The sequence below is a fragment of the Neofelis nebulosa genome, chromosome 2 (assembly GCF_028018385.1).
Source record: "Neofelis nebulosa isolate mNeoNeb1 chromosome 2, mNeoNeb1.pri, whole genome shotgun sequence".
Classification (NCBI taxonomy): Eukaryota; Metazoa; Chordata; class Mammalia; order Carnivora; family Felidae; genus Neofelis; species Neofelis nebulosa.
This window is the reverse complement of record NC_080783.1, coordinates 79,697,185-79,724,707: the sequence shown is the minus strand read 5'-3', so window position 1 is coordinate 79,724,707 and position 27,523 is coordinate 79,697,185. Positions and strand designations below refer to the sequence as shown.

The 27,523-nt window shown below is 36.5% G+C and overlaps 1 protein-coding gene across 2 annotated transcripts; it reads right to left on the bottom strand.

Moving 5' to 3' along the window:
- Window positions 1-276: 276 nt before the first annotated feature.
- Window positions 277-27,208, bottom strand: ARL5A (ADP ribosylation factor like GTPase 5A). 2 transcript variants are annotated; one of them, XM_058715279.1, is made up of 6 exons: window positions 26,834-27,199; window positions 15,932-15,992; window positions 15,072-15,219; window positions 13,135-13,218; window positions 7,715-7,866; window positions 277-4,802 (listed from the first exon to the last, which is right to left on the bottom strand). In XM_058715279.1, the coding sequence occupies exons 1-6, from the start codon at window positions 26,877-26,879 to the stop codon at window positions 4,754-4,756; spliced, it is 540 nt and encodes a 179-aa protein (XP_058571262.1). In that variant the 5' UTR covers window positions 26,880-27,199; the 3' UTR covers window positions 277-4,753. The 2 variants fall into 2 exon arrangements, with proteins under 2 accessions (XP_058571262.1, XP_058571263.1); XM_058715280.1 differs by lacking the exons at window positions 277-4,802; window positions 7,715-7,866 and adding an exon at window positions 11,866-12,334 and having other exon boundaries at window positions 26,834-27,208.
- Window positions 27,209-27,523: the final 315 nt, after the last annotated feature.

Here is a 27,523-nt window from a genome sequence, read left to right as displayed (position 1 = left end):
CTTTTACTCAGGTTTTAAAATACACAATACAATCTTCTGTGTGAAAACTATTAAAAAAAAAAAAAAAAGAAAGAAACAGTTCAGTTTTCTAGCCTCTGCAGTAACTAAAAGGCAATGGCGTGTTTTTATTAGGAATGAGAAAAAATGGTTTTGCTCATGTTTCCTAAACTATGGTTTGTTATCTAGTTTTTTGTTTTGTTTTTTTCCCCTCAAATAAAGCACAAATTGTGACTTAGAAATCCTCAGGGCTGTGCCATCAGTACTCCAAACATATAATACCATAGAAAACACATATAATTTATTAGACAGACTTAAAAACCCACACAAATCAATTTTAGGCACTTCTTGGGTACAGACTATGGGCATCTTCTTTCAAAAAACAGGATATCTAATAGGCAAGACCATAAACTTTAATTTTTAGAATACAACAATTAGACAATTGATTTAAAAAATTGCATAAGCAACCCAACTGTATCCTGTTATGATTTCTTCACAATTCCACACACCATTTTAGGATTTAATAGAAACAGCCATTTTTTAGCATCGAAAGTTTTAAAACTCTCCTTCCTTTACTTCACCGATATGGTCTTAAAACTCATATATTCTTTGAGGAAGCATGATAATACAAGTTCTACTTTTATATAGGTAGAACTTTAAATTAGTATTTTCTATACTGTGTCTATATCTATACAGAATCAACATATTATGGTTGATGATTTTGATGTCTTCTAAAGTCCATTTCAACAGGTTTATTTTGTAAAGATAGGCTTCTCATTACTAATTCTTTTAGACATCTAATGTTTATCTGTGTTCTTTAAGTAAACATGAGGAAAAAAACAGAATGTGAGCTATGGTTTTAAGGAGATCTTCAGGTTAAATACTACATATATATATGGTTTGGCAACTATTTTTCTAACTCAAAATAGTTTTATGGGTATCCTCCAAAATGTAATCGATTTTTGGTAATGGGACGATAACATGCACATAATGTAATCCCTTCCATGCGTAACTAGCAGCTTAAGGAGCTGGCAAAGTCTAGGTAGTTCTGTTATCTTTCTGAATCTGCTTTTCAGCATATGAAGCTAAAATTAAGAAACATTAAAATGTTAAATACAGTATGAAGGATTTTACTACTGGCTTTTATTTGCTGTATATACAGCAAGCCAATCTTCTGATATACCCCACAACCCTGACAATACACTCTTAATGAGCAAAGTACAAATCAATACATAAACCCAGTAGTGGGGACACAGCCAAGAACTAGAGAACCTACTTAGAAACTGGTGGTTTGGGGAACAATGGCTGTAAGGCAAAGTTTAGAATACCTCCAAGACTGAGTAACATACCTTCACTGATTGTGAATGAAGATACAGGAGAGCAAGGGATGGCTGAGCTATGAGAAAGCTGATCCTGAAGCAGGAAGTTTTAGAGTACATTTGGACATCTGGGAGGGGTTACTAAGTCATGCAAAGAAACCTTGCCTCTACCCAGCCTCGAAAGAGGGACTGATGCCAAGATATAAGTGGGCAATTGAGAGAAGATGACCCCAAAGTCCACAGGATAATCTGGGATGTGCTGCTATCCTCTATATACAAAGTAGAACACATTACAGATATATTCCCAAAAATGCCTGCAAAGAAAACTAGAAAGCTGTCTATAGGTTTTCTATTTACATTAATATAAACAGATTTTGAGGTTGTCTGTACTGTCTGTGGTTGCTGTAGTCACAGCAAGAAATGTAAAGTGCCTATGAGAGAGGACAATAAAATCCCATTTCCAGGCATCTTAATTCTATACACTCAGACAATAAAGAAAAGAACATCTCAGGGACTTCCTGCCTTTCCTCAAGCTCCCTGTATTTTCTGTTAACTACCTACTAGGCACTTCGTAAAGGCCAGAAACAACACTCTTCCATCTCATGCCACACTTCTAAAATCACTTTATCTATCTGCATTAAAAATGCCAGCCAGCAGTGCTAAAGCACTTTATTCTTAAGGCAAAATGTCATATTCCATACCCACTTCCCCCGTCCCCCAAACCACCTGCCTTCACTATATTCTTTGCCCATCATGAGAGCCAAAGAAGTTAGAAAGAACTGAAAATTTTCAAACGAGACTCCTCGATATAATGTGTAAGATATACTTTATAAATGCTATTATCACAAAATTAAACACACTTAAATGCTTATAGCATATGGTTACTTTTACCAAGATATCAAGAATAACTGTATGACTTTCAAAATTAATATCAAACACGGGATATTTAATCCAGCCACATGTACAGGGGTATGAGGCTTTGTTCTTTTCAGAGGTAAGCACAATGACTCTAAATTTAAAGATGATTGTTTACCCCCAAAAGTAGCATATTAAAAACCAAAAGCATTGCCCTTCACTTAATTCTACTTAAACTACATATAAATTGCCAATATAACTATTCATAAGGCTCGTCATCATATTTGGAAAGAATACTGTTAAAATTATCTTGATGTATATTTATACATGAATTAAAATTTTTTCCTCATTGTAATTTTGGTTTTATGTACAAGCATACAGGTACAACCTTATTTCTAATGCTTGGCCTAGAAAGGTAGAATGTCACAAAAAATAATGTTTCATAAATGTGGTATAAGACTTCATGCATTCCCATGATGCCATGTCAATAACCTACTACACTAAACCAACTGTAACAATGCAGTGCATGCTTTAAACATCCAATTAAGAATAAATTTTAGCCAGCAGCTTGTCAACAAGGGAATGTGCTGGTATACTGCTGAATTCACATGGCAGCAACCCACAAGGCTAACCCATGAAAATTCAAATTAAAAGATAAATAGGGTAAAAGATGTAGATTTGCTGGACTACTTTACAGAATATCTCAGATGAAAATGCAACATCTGCAAAATGGACTTGGGTTTTTAAGGGAGTTTTTAATATAAAACAAGTGATTCCTAATAGTGATTTGAAAAGTATGAGAACATATGAACAAATAAAGCTTAGTAATTTAGAATTTACTTTTGTAAAAGCAAGTTGACAAATATTAAAATGTTATACTTGCATTATGAACATTATAATATAAATATAAAACACAAAACATCCACTGTTAAACACTGATCTCCCATGCCTGACTTGGATTTAGCTACTGAGTATATTATATTTTACAGAAAGAAACTCAAAGTTTTGTCAATGCTTGTAGTATATACTATTACTCCTCATCAAAATCTGCGTGAAATCCAAAAGGCTCATATTAAAGGTAGTTACTTCTCTTCTTGAATATTCTAAAACATGCCACTTTTATCAGCCTTCAGATTTTCAGGGCATGAATACAAAGAGAGTACCCAAAAATATGTGTGAACACATTTAGGATAAGTCTGTTTACAATTACAATAAAAATACCTTCAACCTTCATATCTTTCCATTTTCAGTGAAAAACAAAATACCCTAACCAAACATAAGATATTTGGGGCCAAGTTACTTCTTTGTAAAAATAATTTATCATGTGTTGATCGACTTTTTAAACCAAACTCTTAAAAGCATTAAAAAAATTGTGTTTTATAGCTGTCGATGCATTCACGTTAGTAAGAAGTGAAAAAGAAAAAAGTGTAGAAACAAAAAAATCTCAAACTATCCCAACTCCAGAAATAAGAAATTTTCAAATTAAGAAATAACCTTTGTTGCTTAGAAAATAAGTACTTTTCATCTCAAACTCACTCTAAATGCTTGTATAATTCAATACCTAAGAAGACTCTAGGTAAATTATTTTATAATATTTATAGGGTGATACTTCTCTGGGTAGGCATATTTTACACAATAGCTTCCAATTAATGCGGGAAAAAAATCACTTGATAATTTTAATAATTAATGATTGATTAATGGATTAACATTTTTCTCAGTAATTCAGATGGCATAGATACAACAAAGGGAACAAGGATTGCTCAATGTGAAATTCTGTCCATTCGTAACACTAAGCCAAAAATTTGCAGGTACTCCATTCAGATTACATATTTTCATGTATGTAATTTGAACAACAAAAAAATAGGTACAAAGTGTCGAGCTTTCTCCTTTTCTTTCTTTTTCGTTCGTTCTTTCTTTTTTTTTCAGAGCAGTTCAATGATTTTGGGGGTTGGTTAGTACAATACAGAGAACACAAGGGAAAGCACAAAATGGCACTTAACACCACTGCCAGTACTCATCTCATTATGGTTATAACTAAGGATAGTATTACCTTTTGTGTTATTTGCTTTTCTTTAGAACATAAATCAAAGCCATAAACTTGAACTTGAGGTATATACACAATAGATACACAACCTTATGCAAAATACTTTTCATAAGTAACCTTACATTTTAAAATATTGGAAACTGAATATCTGTGCTGATTTGTATTCTGACTTAATGGAACAAGAAGAGAACAACATTCAACTAGGGAGGCTTATACTGACAATAAAGCTCTTAAAGTTAAAAATGTCTCCTTCTCCCTTTGTACTTACCACAGGCTACACAATGTCCTGAGAGGATTCATTATGAGAAAAATGGCAATCACAGCTTTAAAGACCTTGCTTTGGAAGGGACTAATGAGAAAGCAGATTGGAAAATGAGACTTCATCTTTGTTCTCAAATAAGTGGTCTTAATTATTCTTCTTATAGAAAAAGTTTAAATCAGTTTATTATAAATATATCTAAACCATGAATTTTTGCAGCTTTCAGATAAAGTCCAGCACTTCGTTTATACAAAGTCTATGAGAAGAGGTCAGTAGAGATCATCTAATCTTAAGTCGTGACATCATCCATTCAAGTCCTTGGCATAATCTATAAAGAATATAAAAATCACTTGATTAAATTCAACTAAAAAACTATGAACAAACTAAAAGAAGATACCATTTTTCATTTACCTAGACAACAATGATTAAAAAAATCATTAATACCCAATGTTGGTGTTACTGTGGTGAAGCCATACTCTCATACACACATCCATGCTTTTTTTGGTTCTTTTTTGTCTCTAGTGCCTAGGACACTGTCTGACACATAAAAGGAACTGAGTAATTATACAATGAATATCCACAGAAAATAATTTAGCAATGTGTATCAGAAATATTTAAAATATCAATACTCTACCTTTTTTCTACTTCTAGAAATATATTCTAAAAAAAACATCAGACACAAGGACAGGTTGATGTATAAGACTGTTCAAAGCATTTTTAATGGGTAAAGGTAAAATTTAACTACTTAGAAATAGAGAAAATTAAATTATAGAACATTCATATGATGAAATATTAAAAACTTCCTTTCAAAGACTTTATTACAGTGTGATAAAATGCTCACGATATAAATGAGGTAAAAGTGGCAGGATACTAAACTAAATATGTAGCTGAGCTGCTAAAACAAAGTATATTTGCAATATGTATATTACATCTGTATATTTAAAAAATTTGAAGGAAATAAAGTCTCTCATCACTAATACTAGTTACTGTTGAATAAGGTGTAATTGAACGCAATGCAAAATACAGAAAGAAATGTTCACTATGATAAAACAAACTAAATGTTTACCAAGAGTAAAATTATATTATAACAAGAAGAAAGACTGTTAAAGACTATTATATAATTATCTATGAGGACGTTTGATAGGTATGAGAAACCATGCTACCGCACTTAATTGAAAAACACCACAACCCAGATTTTTGTGGAAGTATGAATCTAATATTATAAAAGAAGAAAAAAAGAAATCACAATGAGGTTAAAAAAAAATGGTTATTTTGGTGTTGGCCCATACTTTCCCTCCTATTACCAGATTCCTTACTTTTAAACTACTAACAGGAAATGGTACAAAAAATAAGCAAACAGATTAACTCCAAACTGTTAAATGAACAGAAGTTACCTAATAGCAAACTAGAAACCATGCTAAGCATTTAATATCCATTATCTTAATCTTTACAATGTTGAGACCAGAACCCTTCCCATACTACAAGAGGGAATCCAGGCTTAAAAGATGCTAGCAAATGGCAGAGGTGGGGGTCAAAATGCCAACCAATACTAAAACCAAGAATTTAGATCAAGGTGGCTAGACTGCAGAAGGGAAACATTTTCACCCAAACCAAACATTTCCACTTGATAACTACTGCAAAGGGAAACCCCCATAAACCCAAAAATTGAAAAGATATACGATCATTCATTGATTTCCTCTTTTAAGAATGAAATTGCCAGGGTTCATATCCATCCTAACTAATGATGTATTTTCCACACAATTACTCAAAGTATGTAAGTCAATCATCTACCAATTCTAGATGATCTTCTTTGCTGTCAAATTTATTAAAATCAGTGCTTTTGCTTAAAGACCTTTGGTAGACAAAGACAATGTATAAAGATATATCTATAACTATAAATGTATCTTAACATGTATTAAATTATTTGACAAAGAAATATGCAATGGATAAGGTATTTTTTTTACCTAAATGAGGATGTAGACAATTGGTATTATTTGTGACTTTTTAAAATGCATATATTTGCTTTCTTAAGGTTCTAATTATGCTCTATCAAATGTCTGTCATCAGGTAATACTGCCTTCTAGTTCACTAAGATTCAGCTTCAGCTCCATTTAATTCTTTTTTTCTCTGCTTTTAAATACATACATGAGGGATTCTAAGTAGAGGTCTTAAATTTGGGGTTGAGGTTCTTCTGATGTTAGGTTAAGAGCAGAAGCTTGAGGCAGACACAGATGAGTTAGCTGAAGTGAGAGAAATTCTCTTCCTCACAAGACCAAGGTGAAGGGTGAACCAATATAATGGATTACTGAAGCTATCTTATCTCTGCCCCGAGCTTCTGCCCTTTCCAAGTACCTGAAGAACCTCAACTTCAAATGTAAGACCTCTAATTAGAATCTTCATCTCCAATTTATTTTTCACTGCTTTTAAATATATACAGATCCACCACATTTTGGAAAAACAACTACACCAAAAATCTTAATTTGCTCATCTTTCTAGCTCTTTATCCTATTTCTAACCTCCTTTATTCCATCTCTCCTAATAGCATTCTCTCCATCCTCCTGATCCTTGACCTTACATTTGACAATGCTGACAACCACATCTTTCTTGAAATCCTTTCAGGTCTGGGCATTAGACTAGAGCAAAATTCTACTGTAGGCACCTACCTTTCCTTCCCAAACCAGGAACCGTCATGTCACACTCTCTCCAATTCTAACTTTTTTTTTTTTTTTTAAGTGCAGCGACCTCCTCTTGACAACACTGGTGGCAAAATGAGTACTCCCAAATTAGTCTTACATTTGAACCCTTTTCTAGTTCAGCTTCTTTATGGATAAAACGCAAACTAAAGACACTTGGTCCACCAGATTGTTACGAGGAATAAATGATACACCTGATACATGATACACCCTATGAAAAGCACTGGAGACACAGACTCGCTAGTGTTAAATCCCACCATCAGTGCACGAACAGTTTCCTGACTTGTCCAGCTCTCCTTCACACTTCCATTTCCCTGAACCCCTACAGCAACTCTATCAACTACGTGTTCACATGGATTTGTTCAGTATGTTCATATGTATTACATGTATGTTACAGGTTTTATTTATAGAACCAAGGTAAAACTCTAATTATAGATACAGATTATCCCTTACGTTGTTTTATACATGGTAGCCTTAAATATTTATTGACTTTAAGAAAAAATACATGTTTGTAAACTAAATACATGTTTTCTAAAAGACCTCTTACCCCTCGCCAGTAAGAGCACAGCATGCTTGGATATGCCACTGGTGATCTTTAATAGAAGTTAATTTCAAAAACTGGGAGATTTCTGCTACAGTCATGCATTCTTTAACATCTTGCTTATTAGCAAAAATCAGCAATCCAGCTTTTCTTAGGTCCTATAAAAGCAAATAAAACTGTAAAAAGGCCAGTGCATTTTTATTCACAGATTTTCCAACTTAAACAAATACTTTTGACAATCTTTTAACCTAGAATTCGACTACCTGACATAAAAGCATCTCACGGCTCTGATGCTGATAGATGGCAAACTTAAAACTAAGCACATTTTAAATAAACACATCTGTATTTGTATGGATTTACGTATTTCTTATAGCCCTGAATTACATTTTTTATGGACCCAACTGCTATATTTAACAATAGTCATGACTTCAAATACATATTTACCCCTTCCCCTAATCCAAAACTAGGTTTCCATGGCCAAGAGCTACTCTTTAGCCTGGCACTCAAGAACTTTTCAAAATTTTACCCCTATCTATTCTTTAGGTACCCATACCTAAAGCTAGTACCTTCTAGGTGCCTAGGAAACACACCATGTACGCCTTAGGGCCTTAGAGCTTAATTCTCAGTTGAGAAGTGCTATCCTAAACCAATCCTATTCTTCTGAGACCTAGCTCCTCTTTGTCCATGTAGATTCCTTAGATTTGAATATTCAATACGGCCATTTTGGACTGGCATTAAACTTATCAAATTTCCCAATTAGACAGTAAGTTCTACCACTTCTATGTTCTGCCTCTGAAGCAAATTCTTTAATCTTTCTGAATTTGTTCTTAATAACATTTATTGAGTATCTAATCTGAGCAAGACACCCATTATGTTAACCATTTTCCAAATAAAATCTCTTTTAATACTCACAGGATTCCTGTAAGGTAGGCCTTACTATTCCCATTTTATAGATAAGGAAACTAAAACTCAGCAGTAAGTAACTCATACAAGGTTATACAGCTACTCAATGACAGAACCAGGTTTGAGCTGATATCTTCCCACTATACCTGCTGCACCTCATCTATAAAATTCTGAGACTATCACCTACCTCCTGCGGATATAGTTTGAATGAATGAACTACTACATGAAAAACACTCAGTTCAGTACCTGGCTTCAGGTAACAGTTCAGTAAATGTTAGTTCGCTTACTGTCCTGAAAATGTGGATCACCTTTATCTTTGTGCATACCCCAAACTGACTGGTCTAATGTTTTATTCACAAAGCAGGCCAATGGTTAGTCATCGCCTTTTGCTCTATCCTACCCTCCCCTCTCCCATTTTTAAAGACAGAAACTTCTTTGATAATCTGCTGAAAGTCATGGACCTTTTCCTCATAAAAATGTATATATGTATATATGCAAAAAAAAGTTTATATGTAATTTTAGGGTGTTAATAGATACTCTAAAGTCCATTCATGGATCCTAGATTAAGAACCCATGATAGATGCACTCATATATATGTGTGTGTATAGATACACGTGCGCGCGCACACACACACACACACACACACACACACACATATGGAGAGATACTGAGAAAACTAAGGTTTTGGTGCTGTGCTTGCAAGTTTTCTCAACTGTGCAGAATGACATCTTTATAGGATATTTTTATTTCAATCGTGTGTATCTGTGTCTGAAATAAGAAAGTCTTTAGTAGATACAAATTGACATTGCTCCACATTATTTTACTCTTATGAGAACATAGTTTCAACAATTTATATATGATTTTATTTATGATGTCAATAAAAAATATAAATAGTAAATTTCTTATTTGTTAAAAGGAGTCATGCAAAACGTTTTATACAACAATCAAGACAGACTTTTAGCTACAGCGCCCTCTCCAGGATGGCAGCTATGCTACTACCATGGTTAATGACAGTTACCTGAAGAACAGGGTCAGAAAAGGATACTCTAGAATGTTAAGTTTTAAGATTTTATGTTCAATTTATTTCACCTATGTTCAGTTCACCTGTCTTATAAACAAGGCAAAAAGTTGAAGGGATGGGCTATAACCAGGATATCTATTATATTCATTATCAAGGATCAAGTACTTTTTCTCCTACCCTAAACGGAAAATAGCATACTTATCAATAGTTGATATGTGGCTGGATCACTGAGTAGATGGACTTTCCATGGAATGTAATTCCTATCTTCCTATCTCCCAGGTTTCAATACCTCTTGCTAGTATATGCTGAAATCTTATATAGGTCAGGATTGCTAATGCTGGCATGTTCAAAGAGCACATTTCTGACATTAGAAATGCCTGGCACAAGTTAAAACACATAGTTTATGCTATTTTATTTGTATATAATCTATACTCATCACTCTTAGTGATGAAATTATTCGAAGAAGCCCCTGGACTAAAAATTGGAAAACAAAAAATAAAGCCATTCTATTGAAAGATTTCAAAGTAAAACCCATATTGAATATAATTTTTCTAGATTTCATAGGTTCAAGTTATTTTATTTGGGGTTCTTGTTTTTTTTTCATTTTCTTTTAAGTTTATTAATTTATTTTGACAGAGAGAGCGCATGTGCATGTGTGCACAAGCAAGTGGGGACAGGTAGAGAGAGGGAGATTCCCAAGCAGGCCCTGCGCTGACAGTGCAGAGCCCGAAGCAGGGCTTGAACCCATGAACTGTGAGGTTATGACCTGAGCTGAAACCAGGAATCTTAAATGACTGAACCACCCAGGTGTCCCAGGTTTCTTGTTTTAAAAAAACAAACAGCTATTTTCCCTATTTTTTAAGCAGTATTTAGGAAGAGAAGAAAATCTTCCTTTACTGTTTTTATTAAGTAACTTCAGGATCAATTATACATTTTGCTAACAGAAAAGAGATATATTGGATTAAGGCTGTTCATCAACTGGACTTAGCAAGAGGTCAAAGTACAAGGTGAACAGTGGTGATTTTTATCTATTAGCCATTTTAAACTTTGAAAAACTTTCTGCTACCTGTTACAGATTGTTGTTAAGAGTCTAAAAATATTTTTTCATTTAGTGAAGAAGATGAATAATTGCTGCACACGCAAGACATATTTATTTAGCATCTTCCATATGCCTTATGCAGTTGTCAATATGTCTCTCCAAGCTTCATTTGCAAAGATAATTCCTAGAAGTTGAGTTACTCCAAATAAAACGTCATCTACCCTTTTGTGTTTGGAATGATTTTAAAATTCATGAGCTTCAAAGTTTTGCACTTCATTTAAGATGAAGCTTTCGGAAATATTTAAAATCATTTTATAGTTTTATAGTTTTGTATTCAGTAATACAGGTAAAGCATCATTAGTGATGGTAAAAAGATTTTGTTGGTTGCTATGATATATATGAAACATCTGACTAACCCCATGTCAAAATTTGTCTTTCACTCACACATTCTCATTCTTTGATCCATTCGCCCCTTTTCAGATTTCTGCCTATTTGGCTCTTCCTGACCCTATTAATTGGTTTAATCCAGCTCCCAACTTCATCTGTAATTCCTTTCTTCTCTGGCACTCTCCCCATTCAGTCTCTTTCACTTTCCAACTAGGCCTTATTTCTGTCTTTTTTTCTTCTTAGCAAAGAGTCTGAATAATGAGAATATTTAAGTTCAAATACTGGCTCTTAAAAATCTGGTCAAGTCAAATAAATTTTCAGGACCTCAGTGTACTCATCCATTACAGATGAGTAACATCCACAAGAGAGGAAGTGACCAGCTCAATTTAATGTCCCCAGCTAGTAAAATTCAATGACTTTGAGTCCTACTACTGAGCTCTTTGATCCTGCTATATATTGGCCAATTAGAACAAGGATCAAAGAAGAAGACTGTTAAGAGTGTAAAAAACATACTCAAGATACAAATACATTTGTGTCTTCTTTTTCCTAACTCTTCAAACAACAATAACTCCTTGGTGTAAAATACAAAAGGAAAATTAAAAAAAAAAAAGAAAATCCTTAGTTTTCTACCTTTTTTATAGTTTATTTTTTGTTTCTCAAACTAGAATCAAAACTCGTTAAATGCATGAATAGCAACAGGTATTATCTTTTTTAAAAACCCAAGGGGTTTCACAAAGCTGCCAGAATGAATCCAAGACAGGAGAAGGTGCATCTTGGTGGACGTGATCACCACATGGAAAACAGAACTTCAATTTATACAACCACTTTATTAGGTGTCCTTACATCTTGACCGGATGCCAGAAACATTCCAAAATTCCTAATGCAAATCTCAAAAGCAAACCATCAAATCAATATTAAAATTAACATAAAACTTCCTTACAGATACACCATTTTTAAGCTTTGTTAAAATTCCACTAAAATTAACAGTTACACATATAAATCTAAACATTAATTTTTCTATTTCTGTCTATAAATATGAGTTAAAAATGTAATATCTGTTGGGTTCCTGGGTGGCTCAGTCGGTTAAGCGGCCAACTTCAGCTCAGGTCATGATCTCAGTCTGTGAATTCAAGCCCTGCATCAGGATCTGTACTAACAGCTCAGAGCCTGGAGCCTGCTTCAGATTCTGTGACTCCCTCTCTCTCTTGCCATCTCCCCCACTTGCACTCTGTCTCTCTCTCAAATATAAATAAACATGAAAAAAAGAGTGTAATATCTGCAATAAAAGGCACACAAAAAAATCAACTGCTACTACAGTAAATATTATATGATTTTATAACTTATTATTATTAACTATATTGTTTAGTTTATTTCATTTTTAAATCATGCTACCTATAATAATTCTCAAAGACTAAGAAAATGTGGCTAGTCACGTAGTTTTGTTTACTCAAAGGGACAATATCAGAGAAACATAAGAGCGACAACATTTAAGTATTAGTCTGATAACTGAGTTACAATCAAGCCTTACTAAATGTCCATGAGACCTTAAAATCTCATTTCTAGTGATAACCGTCTATATAATTATTGTTATAAAAGGCAAAATGAAAGCCAATTTAGGTCTTTTCACCCAGGAAAACTTCTAGACCAAATTAATCTAGGATAAAAGAAATAGAAATCTATAACTGACTCCACAATCTTTCTGTTGTTTCCAGATACACTTCCAATTTGGGAAGTGTCAAACTGGTAAAGCAGAATGGCCAACAGATTTAAGCCCGTATTTAAATCTGAAGTACGGGTGCTTGGCTGGTTTAGTCAATACAAGCATGTAATTCTTGATCTCAGGATCATGAATTCAAGCCCCACACTGGGCGTAGAGCTTACTTAAAAAACTTTTTTAAAAAAAATTAATAAGTAATATTAATAAGTAATATTATTTTAAAAATAATAAGTAACAAATCAATAAATATTTGAAGTAATATCGTAACAAGAAAGTAGAAAGAACAAATGTGATAGCAATATCACACACACACACACACACACACACACACACACACATAATGCCAGAATTCTACTTACCTCATGGGCTAACATTTTATAGAGTTCTTCTCTAGTTACAGAAATTCTTTCTCTGTCTGTACTGTCCACAACAACAATTACAAACTAAAATAATTACAAAAAAATAGTGATTACACAATTCAATATTCATAAAATTTATAAAGTACTTAATTGATTTACAGACCACAAATACCAAGAAATTAGAGCCTCATGGTATGGTATTACTGGAAAACCAGAGATACCTTCTATATACATTGTGAAGCCTGAAGGTTTGATCCATTTCTATTCAAATATCATTTGCTAATTTTTAAGAGAAAATAAGAGAAAAAAGAATACAATGCTAACACTATTAGAATGTTAGTTCTACTACTCCGTTAATATTCTACTCCATTAATACTACTCCGTTAGTATTCTAACCAATATACATGTTTGTTTCTAAATTAATGTCTTGAATGGTAATGAGCTTGTATCCAACTATGTGCACCACAGTCAATATGAAAAAAATACAGTGAAGCTAACATAATGTTGTACGCTAATTAGACTTTAATAAAAAAATCTTACTGAGAAAAAATATGAAAAAGAATACATTATAATCCTAGATTTTATATATTTCTACAGATATTATTTATTAATATCGATCTGAAACTCTAAAAGGGCATGATACAGGAGTAATGTGACAGTTAAATCAACTTTTAAAAATCAACAAATGAAAGAATACATCTATTTAAATCCATGCTTCTCTTGTTTATGTAAATGGTACCTACTGCCTGCAAGCACAACTCTTTCTTGAACTAATGATGAGACTAGGGTCAGAAGATGTAGTGAGACCTGTGAAGGAGCCGAGGAGGACTGAGCTACACTGTACCTCTTCTTCACCTGCACGAGTACCAAGAACCACCATGGAAGCAGAACCCGAAACAGTCACTTTATGACGGCACTGGTGATGCCCAGGTTAACTCTGCTTATAAAGAACAAGCACTATGGATTTTTTAAAACTAGCTTTCCATTTCCAGATAAACCACTGTTAATTTTCAGAGTCTTTTCTATTTATCAGATGTCATTAACCATACGGCAGATGGCTAAGAGAACTGCTACTTTACCTCTTCTCTCACTTGACACTCACCTAAGACCCATCCTATTCTAAGGCATTTTAATAAAACCATTAATTTTTAAGATGTTGTCATAAATTTGATACTTGCAGCATTATACACAGAAATACTAACCATATATACCTTTCCTTCTCTAAAATACATGATCAAATGCTTAGCAAAGTGTTAGGGGATCAGGTCATTAGAGACAATTAATAGTGTCTTAATGATACAATATGCATCTTTATATACATTTGGAGTTTTATAATCAGTACTACAAAAACAACTGTCACAGTAAATTGAACTTTCAATTTACAAGGTCTGTACAATAAAGGTCTCAAATGTCATAGGTCTGAATTGCCTCTTGGGAAATAACATATAAATAAAAACATATGATTTATGTCCAAATTGCTTTATAACCAAAAGAAGAATTATTTCATGTGCAATTGTGCTGCATAAAAGAACATACATAGTAAAGGTCTGGCCAGGATTCAAGCCTCCAGAACCCTCTCATTTAACTAGGATTTTCTGTACGCAGACAAAAATAAATACTAAGAGAGAAATAAAATGACAAAGTGTGAGATTGAACTTACTGTAAAAACAACTATTTAAGATGAGTTCTGGGATCCATACATAATCAGACTAATCAATCACCCCTTCATTCCAATTCTCCCTATAGACAGGTTCAATGAGAGTGGATATACAGAACAATGACCCTGAAACAGGGAATCAAAGATTCTATCATGTTTAAATTCTACTTTTATTAACATATTGGGATATTTCAAAAAGATTAATTATAAGAGTTCACATCTAGGAGATATTTCCCAAGCATTCTGTTCTTAGAAGTTTTAGTATATTAAGAAACATTACCTCTGTGTTAGTATAGTAAGTGTTCCAGGAAGAACGAAGAGATTCTTGACCACCAATATCCCACATTAAGAAACGTGTATTATTAATCACTATTTCTTCTACATTACTTCCAATTGTAGGTGATGTATGTACAACTTCATTCATAGAACTAGAAAAAAAAAAGTTCAAATATATTACAATTAGCAGGGAAGCTAGATTGTTTGAGCATTTTGCAATCAAAGGATAAATCAGCATGAGTTTTCATATTTTATATCCAAATGGCCCTTTCCCACTAGCTCAGAAGAGTAAGGTAAGGGTTGGGGCATCTGGGTGGCTCAGTCCTTACGCATCTGACTTTGGCTCAGGTCATGACCTCATAGATCATGAGCTTGAGTCTCACACCGGGTGAGCACATGCCCTGCTTTGGGGGGAGCATGAGCTCCACTTCAGGTGAACACAAGCCCCGCCTCAGGTGAACCCCACTTCTCTGTCTCTGTCCTTCACTCACTTGTGCCCTCTTTTTCTAAAAAAAAAAAAAAAAAAAAAAAAAAAAAAAGGAGTGAGGTAAGGGTTTAAACAGGGATGGAACTAGGTAGTGGACGATCTGGAATACTCTAGATTGATTCCCAGAAACTATATAAACAATATTTCTCTACTTTCTATAAGTAAAAAAACTGAACAACATGCTCTACATCATATAAATTTCTAGCTGTCCTACAACAGTTGCTTAAATCTGGCTCCTGGTTTATAGTCAACCTGACTTCTTACAGAATATTTTAGGTGCATATAACTTTTTATTGCTTTTGCTAATCAAATATTACCCAGGCAGAAAAAATAATTATGAATGATAAAATAAAAATTTTAAACTAGTTAATACTTACAACTGGTAAAGGATGGTAGTTTTCCCTGCATTATCCAGCCCAACAATGATAACTTTGTGCTCTGAAATAAAAAAAAAAACATTAATCATTTATTAATTAAAAACAAAAATAGGCCATTTAAGTTCTAACCGTGAATTTTAGCCATCAACTGGGTACATAGTGGGGTGGGGTAAATTAGAAAAAAAGGTCAGCCTTTAAATCTGGTAGCGGAAGGCCAGGTCCCATCATAGATAACCGTAAACTGAGTACATTTAGACCACAGAATTGTTCTAACACCAAATCTAACCAAATTCTAAGGTTAGAATTTGTTCTAACCAAATCTAAGGATGTATGGCTATGGTGGCAGTGACTCCCTCTCCCTTGGCTTCTATGACACCACCTTCTCCCAGTTCTCTTCCACTCTCTCTTGATATATATAGATTTTTTTACCACAGATTCCTCTTCCTTGGGTCTTCCTTCAAAAACATTGTTACCCAAGGCTGTCTTCTTCCATTCTCTTCACATTTTATTTAGCAGGCACTCTTAGGGCCTATCTAGTTCTATGCTATCTAAAAACTATTCCAAAGATAGTATGTGGAAGAAGCTCATTTCCAAAGATGGTGTCTGCATAGTCTCTTCCCTTCCCTGATTCCATGTGAATCTGAGCTGGTCCTGTGACTCACTTTTAACCAAAAGAATATAGCAGAAGTGATGCTGTGTGACTTCAAGCCTAGACCATTACAAACCTTGCAGCTGCCTGGCTCTCTTGGACAACTACCCTTGGAGTAAACTGGACACCATGTAACAAGTCCTACTATCCCCCAAACCACTATATACGTAAGTCAGAAAGCCTAAGCTGATCATGTGGCTTGACCCTGTGGAGAGAGATCACCACATGGTTGCCCCAGCTGTTCTAGCCATTCCAGATGAGATGCCAGACACACAAATAAAGAAGCCATCTTGGATATGTAGCCAGGTCAAGCTATAGATGACTCTAGTTCTAGCTGTTAACTGCAACCAAATGAGAATCCCAAGCTAGAACTTCCTAGCTGAGCTCAGTCAAATCACAGAACCATGACAGATAAATAATAAATTATTGCTTTAAGTCACAAAATTTAGGAGCGGTTTGTTACACAGCGGTAGATAACACAAGCACTATGGAAAAAGACATGCAATTATGTGATCTTGGGCAAATGACTTATTTCTCTAATCCCTAAGTTTTCTCGCTATAAAACAGGGACAACAATACCTATCTTTCAGAGTTGCATAATGATTAAGATAGCACATGAGCAGTGCCAACCACTAAGAAAGATTGTTCCTAATCCCAAATCTCTCCTAAACTCCAACCTATCTAGTAGACACAGTGCCACTCAACATATCCCAAACCCAACATTCAAACCTTTTTCTAATTCTATTCTACCTAATTTGCTTAATGGCATTACCACAAATTCAGTTGTCCCTGGAGCCTATTCAATGTTTCCCTCAACCCCAACAACTAATTTGTCACCAAGTTCTATGGATTCCACCTCAAAAATATATCCTGAACCTGCCTCCTTTCACCGGTCCTAGTTGTAGTCCTTCTCATTTCTTATTGTAAAACCTTCCCTAAGTAGACTGTCTCCAATCCACCTTCCCACGGTTTTTACAGTAATTGTTCTACACTATAAAGCTGATACCACCACTCTTATTGAAATGATGGCTCTCCATTTTGACAGAAAGACATGGCACAAGTTCTCAGCCTTGTAAATAAAGACAGTCATAACTGACTAAGCTCCGGCTTTATCTCTCACCACTACCACCAGGTACCTAGGCTGAAATTCAAGCCATTCTCCCCACATAAGCTGCCACATGTCTTTACAGCAAACATTTCTCTACCTCTGCTCGGTTTTTCCCTGAGCCAGAATTATCTTCTCCGATTCTCCATTTAGGGAATTCCTACTAATCTTTTAAGTTTAGTTTTCCCCCCAAAATCACTTTCTCATGCTTTTCCACAATATCTCTAACTAGCACTTACCATTAACTATTTACACATACACTAACTAATCTTCTCAGCCCAATGAGGCATGCTTTATGCATATAGATCCCAGGCCAATCATCTTTATAATCCCAGTCACTACAACTTTTCCTGGCACAAGGTACTCAACAAATGTTGAATTAATTACTATTCATTCTATAAATAATAGATGTTGAGGACTGTAACACCTCACAGTAAGGATATCTTTGAGAAAAAGCCTTTTCAATGAGATGGCATAAGTTTTCCAATAGTTGCCATTTACCGTAGAGGGGAATTCCTATTATACAAAAATAGGAAGATCAAGTAAATAGAAAATTTTAATACAGTCTATTTTCTCCAATCACTCATTTCTCTGAAGAGAGGGCAGGCAGCTTAGGACCACTAGGGTTCTAAAGGGAGATGATCATGTTTTCCCCTTATAGGTTCTTAAAAACAATTTTAAAGATGCAGGGCCCAGTACATTTAATCTTTCAAGGTGACTAGGGTAAAGGAACTGAGAAAATGATCAAATACAAAGATGATACTTATTTTAAATAAAAGGTTAATAACACGTAGAGGGCTTGCTAAGGCAAGTTCAGTTGAATGACCACCAAAAGGCCTCATCAAGTGATGTTTCTCTCTGGTGAATTTACCTAGTGCATGGCCCTTCATCTCCCAGGTCCACAAACTCAATCCTGCTAGTATCTCAGAGTAGACAGGGCTCAGAGAAAGCAACTCACAGAAATGACATATACACAAGAATGTCAAAATGAGTAACATACAATGAGATCAAATGTTCAAAACTAACCTGGCAAGTGCAGTCTCTCCCTAAGGAAAAGTAATAGGGTGGTCAGATTATTTGGGGAACATGGGCTCCCGCCAAAGGGTGTGTTTTATAAGCTTAATGACTGGATATATCCATCTTCACATTAGGGCCATACCTGCATCAGGGCCAGATTATAGAGTTCTTGAAGGAAGGTACATTTTACCTGGAAAGTTTTTAAAATGCATGGCAATTCTGCCTAATTCTGTATTTTTCTATGCCCCCCAGAATAAGCATTCTTCTTTTAATGGTGTATCTCTTCTTCACTTCTATTACTACAACCACCTATAAACATTTTAATTAAGCAGAATTCACATCAGGCTATACCATGATCTCTGGCTTGGATGAAAATTTTTAGCTTCCCACTTGAATACTAATTTTTAATAATACCATTCTCAAAATGCCAACTATTTTTAGTTTCAGGAATATCATTTTCTAACCTCCACTGTATCACTGGACTAAATTTAGACAGACTAGACTAAGACAGACTAGACTTTAGGCCAATACTGAGGAAGAAAATACAATTAATCTGACCCATGTGAGAAATATCATTCTAAAAAGTATCAAATTAATAGGGGCAAAAAGAAACAGTACAAATATAGGCAAGAATCTATGGCAAATAACTATAGACTGACTTAAAAAAGTGTGTGTGTACAAATAACACATACAGACACCCCAAATACAAAAAGCATTGTCTGTTACAAAGTCCTTCATCACTTAAAGAGGTTGGAGTTTTATTCTAACCATGCTTCCATTTTTCAAAGTATTTTGCTACATTTCATTTGTAACTGCTATCAGAGCCTGTGGTACACTGTTTTGAGCATTCACACAGAGCCCCTTAACAGCTGAAGACCCCTTAACAGCTGAAGATGAATTTGAATTTAAAGGGGGATGGGAGCCACTTGGCATTATCTCAGCCATAAAGTAAAAGATGGTTCAAATGAGTGCTATCTTTTTTCCATTAAATGAAGTATGACCCCTAAATGATAAGAATGATTTAAAGATTTGTCTAAAAAATTCTAAAAGGAGTTTCTAGGGGCACCTGGTTAAGCGTCGGTTAAGTGTCTGACTCTTGATTTCGGCTCAGGTCATGCTCTCATGATCAAGCCTCACTTTGGGCTCTGCTTGGGATTCTCTCTCTCCCTTGTTCTCTAAACAAATAAACTTAAAAAAAATAAATAGGGGTGCCCAGGTCACTCAGTTGGTTAAGTGTCCAACTTGGGCTCAGGTCATGATCCCACAGTTCAGAGTTTAGGCCCTGTGTTTGGCTCTGTGCTGACAGCTCAGAGCCTAGAGCCTGCTCCGGATTCTGTCTCTCCTTCTCTCTCTGGACCTCCCCTGTTCCCACTCTGTCTCTCTCTTTCTCAAATATAAACATTAAAAAATAGTAATAATAAATAAATAAAAGGCGTTTCAATACATATTTTGAGTAATAGCAGGCGTATATGTAGAAAAGCTCTCCAGCCTTCTAAAAAGCTTTTGGGGCACCTGGGTGACTCAGTCAATTAGGCATCTAACTCTTGATTTCAGCTCACATCACGATCCCAGGGTCGTGGGATTGAGCCCTGCATCAGGGTCCACACTGAATATGGAGCCTGATTAAGATTCTCTCTCTCCCTCTCTAAAATAAACTTCTAAAAAAACATTTTTTAATAAAGTAAAACAAAATACAATGATAGCTTTTAAGGTGAAAACTTAACCTAGCTTTGTTTTTTAAAACGGTCTCCTTATTTTAGCCATGCCCCATAGGACTTATTTCCTGATTCCAACCATAGTACTTTTCTACCACTTCTATAAGGAAGGACTACAAGACAAAAAAATACTACAGAAAGATTCTTTATCATACCTGACCACAAGCTGAACATAAGCAAGGTAAAATTGCTGTGAACAAAACCCACTGTGCAATAACACACAGACATAAACTGAGATAAAGCACATGGCAGAAGAGGCTCATACCAGAGGATTCCATCTTCTCATAACACAAGTTAGTTGCCTGCTGAGGACAGGATGTGATTTTCACAACCACTGCATAGAATGAACTAGAGAATCAATAAGATGGAATCAGATAACAACATATCCTGTTGTGGATAAATATTTAAACTGCCATAAGTCTGTCTTCAGTAGTGCCTAGGAAAAAAAAGGATACTGGGAAGAGAAGGCACGGAGGATAGTAACAGGATGAGGATTCTTGTCTGGCATGGTGGAAAATAAGAGACAAAAGCATCAAAGATGGTGAGAGGGGAAGTAATGTAGTACTGGTTTCTGTACTGGAAACCTCCTTCTTCTATTTAATTTTACAACCTCAATACATTCCTTTGTCACCTGCAAGTGCATAAATATGCAAACATGCCTCCAAATTCTTAAGACATAAGAGAATTTCTAAAGTCCATCAAGGGAATACAAGCTAATGGAATTAAAAATATAAAGTTTTTAAATTGGTAAAAAAAAATTTTAAAGAAAAAAAAAAGAAACTCCAATCAAATGTGTGTGGCACCTGGAAAATCTCCAAGGAGCTGCATGTTCTATGGGGCAGTCTAAGATCTCTTTGGAGGGCATTCCAACGAGGAATCCATGATGCAGAAGACCTTCACCTTTTCACCCCACACGAACACCTACAAGCCACATTCATCACCAATTTCTATCCACCCTTCTCCCCAAGATTTGTCTGGGGAATTTTTAAGTGTTTTACAATAAAGCACCAATGGCTGTTTAACTGCTTCCTAAGTCTAAGGTATAGCACATAGACCACAGTGAGAACTACAAAATTAAGATATAACTGCGTAATAGGCTCAAAGATAAAGGTGGCAACTTCATGGTGAAAAGCCAGTTTACTACCAATGATAGGGTTAAATTATTCAGACTTTCTAATACTGTATCAACTTCCTTTGGAAATTCTTAGGCTCCTTCACCACCCCAGCCTGTTCCTCCCATTACCAAGATGGGAGCAGAATTCTATGCAAAACCTAAAGTTGTAGCCCAAAAGTGTTCTAAGGCACTCCAAAACAAATATTCTACAAAACCTAAAACATAACATGCATACTAAAAGATAAGGTTATTATGGGCAAATGCAGTAAGAATTTTGGCTATTCCAATTCTTTGATTCATGTGATTCATTACGAGTTTAGTGTTTAGCATGATTTTTCTTTTAGAGTATCTATGCCACAGCATTCTTATTCAGATAAGCCAAAACAACTACACAGGGTTACAATGCTTGGATAGAATTTGGAATTATCATTTAGGCTTCAGTTTCCCAATCAATACTTTACTGTTTTGTCATGAAAATGCTCCTAGTTTCCCCTCTTCATTTCCTTTTGTCACACCCAGACAGCCTATCAGTTCCATTCATTGCCAGGTTCTAAAACTCAATTTATATATATATTCCTCCAACCACCAGTCAGCAAATTAAACGAAAAGATGTCACTGCCATCCTGGAGGACTTCTAGTTCTGTGAATCATACCAAAGTCAAAAAACACAAATGCTAAGGCAGATAAATTGAGAGTCATTCTGACCCTTCATTATCATCTCATTTCTACACTACACAAAACCCTAACTCTATCTTACATAGAGCAAAAAATCCACCTGTCATGTTGTCCATCATTCATTCTCCCAGTCCCTAGCACCGAACCTGGAATAAAGCAGGTGCTTAATAAAGTATGAATGAAGAAATAAATCAGATCTGGAAGATATAAAGGTTGGACGTGAAATATCTGATCAAGTCACTTTGTATTAAAAGTTCAATTTTCAAAATCTAGAAGCATCATTAACAAAAAATAGTTTGAAAATAAACTTACTATTTATAACAATGGTAGTAAAGTCTCAGGGAAAAAACACCTCTTTCACACTAAGGTTGCTGAATGAAAAGCGATGATCATACATGGCAAAATCAGAGATGCAATCAGGAAAGAGAAACCACACAATAATTTGAACTTGCTAAGTTTAGTGTAAAGAAAACAGCTGGGGCAGGGAGCACCTGGGTGGCTCAGTGGGTTGAGCGTCTTGACTTCAGCTCAGGTCATGATCTCACGGTTTGTGAGTTCGGCCAGGCGGCGGACTCTGTGCTGATAGCCCAGAGCCTGGAGCCTGCTTTGGATTCTGTGTCACCCTCTCTCTGCCCTTCCCCCACTCATGTGCTCTCTCGCACGCACGCGCTCTCTCTCCCAAAAACAAATAAACATTTAAAAAAAAAAAAAAGAAAGAAAAAACTATTAAATGGGATCAAAGTAATGAGGGCTTGGCTAATAAAAAATAACGCTAGACTATTGGACTGACAAATATAAGGAGAATCCACTACACTTAGGGGCTTAGACAGAGCTTCCCCAGAGCCCCCTGGACTGAGATGCAGACCTCATTGGAAGCCTTGGTTGTGGCTCACTGAACGGCACAGAAGTAGCTGTGGGGATCTGCCAGTGAATCTTGCTGGAAATCTTCCCTTTAGGGTGTTGGGGAAAACTTCATTGAGAGAGATTTTGCTGGAGGTCCTCCACGATGAAATCAACTGAAGTGGGTGCTAGAAACAGCTGGTGATTGCTAACCACTATGCAGTGCAGGAGCCAGCCACTAGAAAAGGTGTTCACCCTCCTAAAGCAGGACAGAACCTGCTAAAAGCACACTGTACCCAGGAAGAAAAACTGTTTCCTCATTCAACGTCCCTCCAATGCCTTGTCTACTGATAAAGCTTAATATTGTGCCAGCTGGCAAAAGAAAAATATATAAGGATCCAGCTCCATATCCACAGAGCATGCAAGAACGAGGATTATGGAGCTAAATTTTATTGCCATAGTCCATCTCTTTGACTGAGCTTCCATATGTACTCTACTCTTCTACATAGCTGAACTCCCATACAAAAAAACCCAACAGCAGCAGGGGTGGCCTTCCCAGCACCAGGCTCCAGCAGCACAGGCAGCTTCATCAGCATTCATTCATAACTTACTCCTTTCCTAAGAGCCAATCAGAAGAATAATACAGGCTATCAATAAGGAAATTTCACAACTTATTCATAGTTCACATAATGACAAAGTTCTTCCGTTTAGCTAACGTGAATCCTTCTTACACAAAGAAAGTTTTTTTATTTCTTTTTTAAAGAGCACTAACTATGGCAATAGGTGACCCTGGTTAAAATCCCAGGTCTCTTAACTGTAGTGCCTTAAGCAAGTTACTTAATGTTTCTTTGTCCCTATAAATTCGGGAGAAATCTTCCTCCTAGGGTTGTTGTCAAGAGTAAATCAACTGAAGTGAAGACTAAATCAACTAATCTGCGTTGAACCTAACCTTGCAAAAGTCAGCAAATGTTAACTATTATTATCTCATCTCTAGAGATGGAGTTAGCTTATATCCTGTCTCCCCACACTAGAATGAACCCTCCACAAAGGCAGTGAGATTTGTCTGTTTTGTTCCCTGCTTTGTTCCCACCACCTACAACAATAACTGACACAAACAGGTGCTCAAAAATATTTAATAAACCACTGATCACAAGCCCTTCTATACTAAAAGACACTCATGACAATTCTTCAAAGTCCTACTGTTACAAAGACTTATAACTTAGTAACTGAGAAACAATAAATGGGGAGAGGGGAATCAAAGAAAAAAATTATGCCAATCGCTCCTTTAATAAGACATGTGTCTACAACATATTTCTTCAGTGTTTTAACGTGGCATTTACCAGTTGTGTGGCCCAGGAAAATCACTCCATCGGAACATCAGTTTCCTCTTTTGAGGGGAATAACTACAAAGAATAACTACAAAGAACTGTTGAAACATTTTTTTTCTTTAAATAATGTATATAGCACCATTTAGGACAAAATTTATATTCTATTGAATTTAAATATCACCTAAAGGCAACCTCTGGTTTTTCAAGTTTGAGAAGTATGCAATTAGCTTTCACTGTGCACTCAACCAAGCTAAACTTAAACTGAAAAAAAAAAAAAAAAAAAAATTCTAAAGGTGTTTCAGAAAAAAAGAGATATGGCATGAAGTTCCCTCAGCACAGCCAATTCTGTAATCCCCTAAAATTTTCCTTCCAAGAGTTTATGTGAAAAGAACATAGGATTGTGTTCTGTACCTTCTGAAGGTAAAATAAAGCATCCAAGATCTATCTGACATATATATCATATCTCCAATTTAAAAGCATCAAAATCTGACATTAGATTTAATGAATATTCTGAAATATGATCCTACTGATTAACAACCACATCATTTAGCAGAATAGTTTATTCACATTTTCACAATATTTTGACATCTAAATTTCTAAAACTTAACTTCATTAGTTCCTCTTACTATTAATTTCCCAACACTGAAAGAAGTGTCCAGTCAAAAATTACCACAAAATACAAGCAACAAGAACACCACTATTAGCAATTTTTAGTAGCAACGATGCAGTAACATCCTTATTGTTTACTACTTGCAAGTAGCTGTTGGCAAAGCTGTAATTCATTCTTAAGTTACAGACACAAATAATTTTATCACTGACTTAAAATAGGAAGTGGAGATATCTCATTTTTCTTGCAGGACTAGAGCTCAATCAACAAGCAATATAAATTTCATAGCAGAGCTGAAATACTAGCTTTGCTAAAAATAATACAAAAATTATGGAGGTAAAAACTAGAATAGATCCTATCTACTAGAAACACTACCGATTTTACAGCAATGTTAGTTCCTATTCTTGAGACCTAGAGATTACCTTTCCAATATCTGTAGGCTCCACAGTCACTCACCCAAGATCCCTGGTGTTCTACATTGAGAACATCTAGACCCAAACAGGTTAAATGACTATGTCTCACTTCCCCTCTCCCCACAGAAACAGCTAGCTAGAGACCAGGCAGATTAGAACTGGTTTTCTCCATTTAAGAAAAATTCCCATATCAGAAAAATCATTTTAAATATTGCTCTTCTGAGTGTCATGTGATCTACACTACCATTTTTTTTTTTTTTTTAAAGATACACAGCAATTGCAAGTTCCAGTTCTGCTCCCTTCCTATCATCTTCTTATAGGAGGCTGGATCACGAAGGAGAAAGTGGGGATACGTTGTACATAATAGATGCCACCACTCATTCAGGTCTTTATTGGAAAACTTTGGGATGTGACACCACCACCAGCTTACCCAAGACAAAATAGCAAACTAAGTTACTGACAGCAGAAATGATAAATCACCCAGCATGCGTTAAAAAGGAACAAAAGAGCACCACTAACTATAGTATATCTCAATGACTATGGAGTTTTGTTAAAGTTGTATCCTCTTTCCTCAGTTTTAGAGATTCATCTTGTAACAAATTTTAATAAACCTGATATGCATTTCCAGTCAATGTTTGAGTTCAGATGAACTTAAGCATCCCTGTGTGATAATATATTCTGTATGTAGTAACTTGCTCGTTACCTACCTAAACAAATGTTTCGTGTGGCATGTTTTCACATGCTTTCAGTGAAACACTTTAACACTTTTCATCCAGCCAAAAAAACCCCAAACCCTCCACTTAAATAAGGAACACAAACAGGAAAATGATCTTAAGCTTAACCTTAAACACAAATATGAATATAGGAAAAGGAGTGAGATCCATTGCCATTCGGGATGCACTAGTCTCCCCAAGGAGAGGGATGGAGGTGCAGGGAGAGCTCATAAACCGAGGTGTACTGGACAACTCAAGAGCGATTCCTCAAGTTTCCCGCATTCTGCAACCCTCCATCGCTCAGTGGTGCGGCTCGGGCCATAACCTATAACCTTCATCCCAGAGGACCCCAGCATTTCTATGTGGTGTCCAAACCCAACTGCTGGAGGAAAAAGGGCCACAAGATAGGCCAGGCCCTACAAAGGGACGCCGGACGTGGGGCAAGAAACCTTTTCCTTTCCAAATCGAAATCGGAGCAATGGGTGCATTTGCAGAACGGATTTCGCAAGTAGGTCCCTTAAGAAAAAAACCATTCCCGAACTCGGGAGTGGAGACTGAAAGCCCCCCGAACCCGCATCAACGCAGCCCGCACCCAGAGCTGAGACGGCGCGCAGTCGTACCGCCCACATTCCGGAAGTATTCGGAGACCACCCCCCCCCACCCCAACCCTCCCGGCCAGGGCCGACCCTCTCCCCCAATCCTAAGCCCTCGGCCCGCACCCCTCACCCTGGTGATTGAACAGTCTCCATATCCTGGTGAAGAGAATTCCCATTCTTGGGCAGCGGACCCCCCCTCCAGCCACCCGGGCCGCCTGGCCTCCCCCGGCTCAGGCTGAAGGGGAGGAGAGAGACGCGCCGGTGCCTCCGCCTCTGCTGCTGCTGCTGGTCCCGCGCTGGCCGCCAGCTCGCTTCCTGGGAACCGGAGGGAGGCCGAAGCCCAGGCCGCCCTGCCGCGTGCGAGGCCCCGCCGCTGCCGCCGCGGCACTCGCCTGGCTCGCGGACATCGCCGCCGCGTTGTCTGCGACGAGCCTCGCGGGCCACCGTCCTCCCCCAGCTCCTCTCGGGCGGCTGCGGTGGCGGCGACCACGCGGGCGGGGGAGGAGAGGGGCGGGACGAACGGGACCTGAGGGCGCAGGCGCGCGGACGGAGGGGCGGAGCCTGAGAAAGGGCGCCCGCTTGGCCCTCTTTCATTTGCTTTTCGGAACGACCTGTAGCGTGCGGGACTGAGCCCGGGGGGGAAATCGAGGTAGTGCAGACTGCGGGTTGTGACAGATAGCTTTTATCTACTTGCTTTAACGTCCTTGCCCTTTTCATGTTATTCCCTGCATTTCCTCGACGGAACCATAATGTAAATGTGTTAATTGAGTGCCTAATACCCATCCGCAATCTTTCATACACGCTACACCAAAAGTTCCAC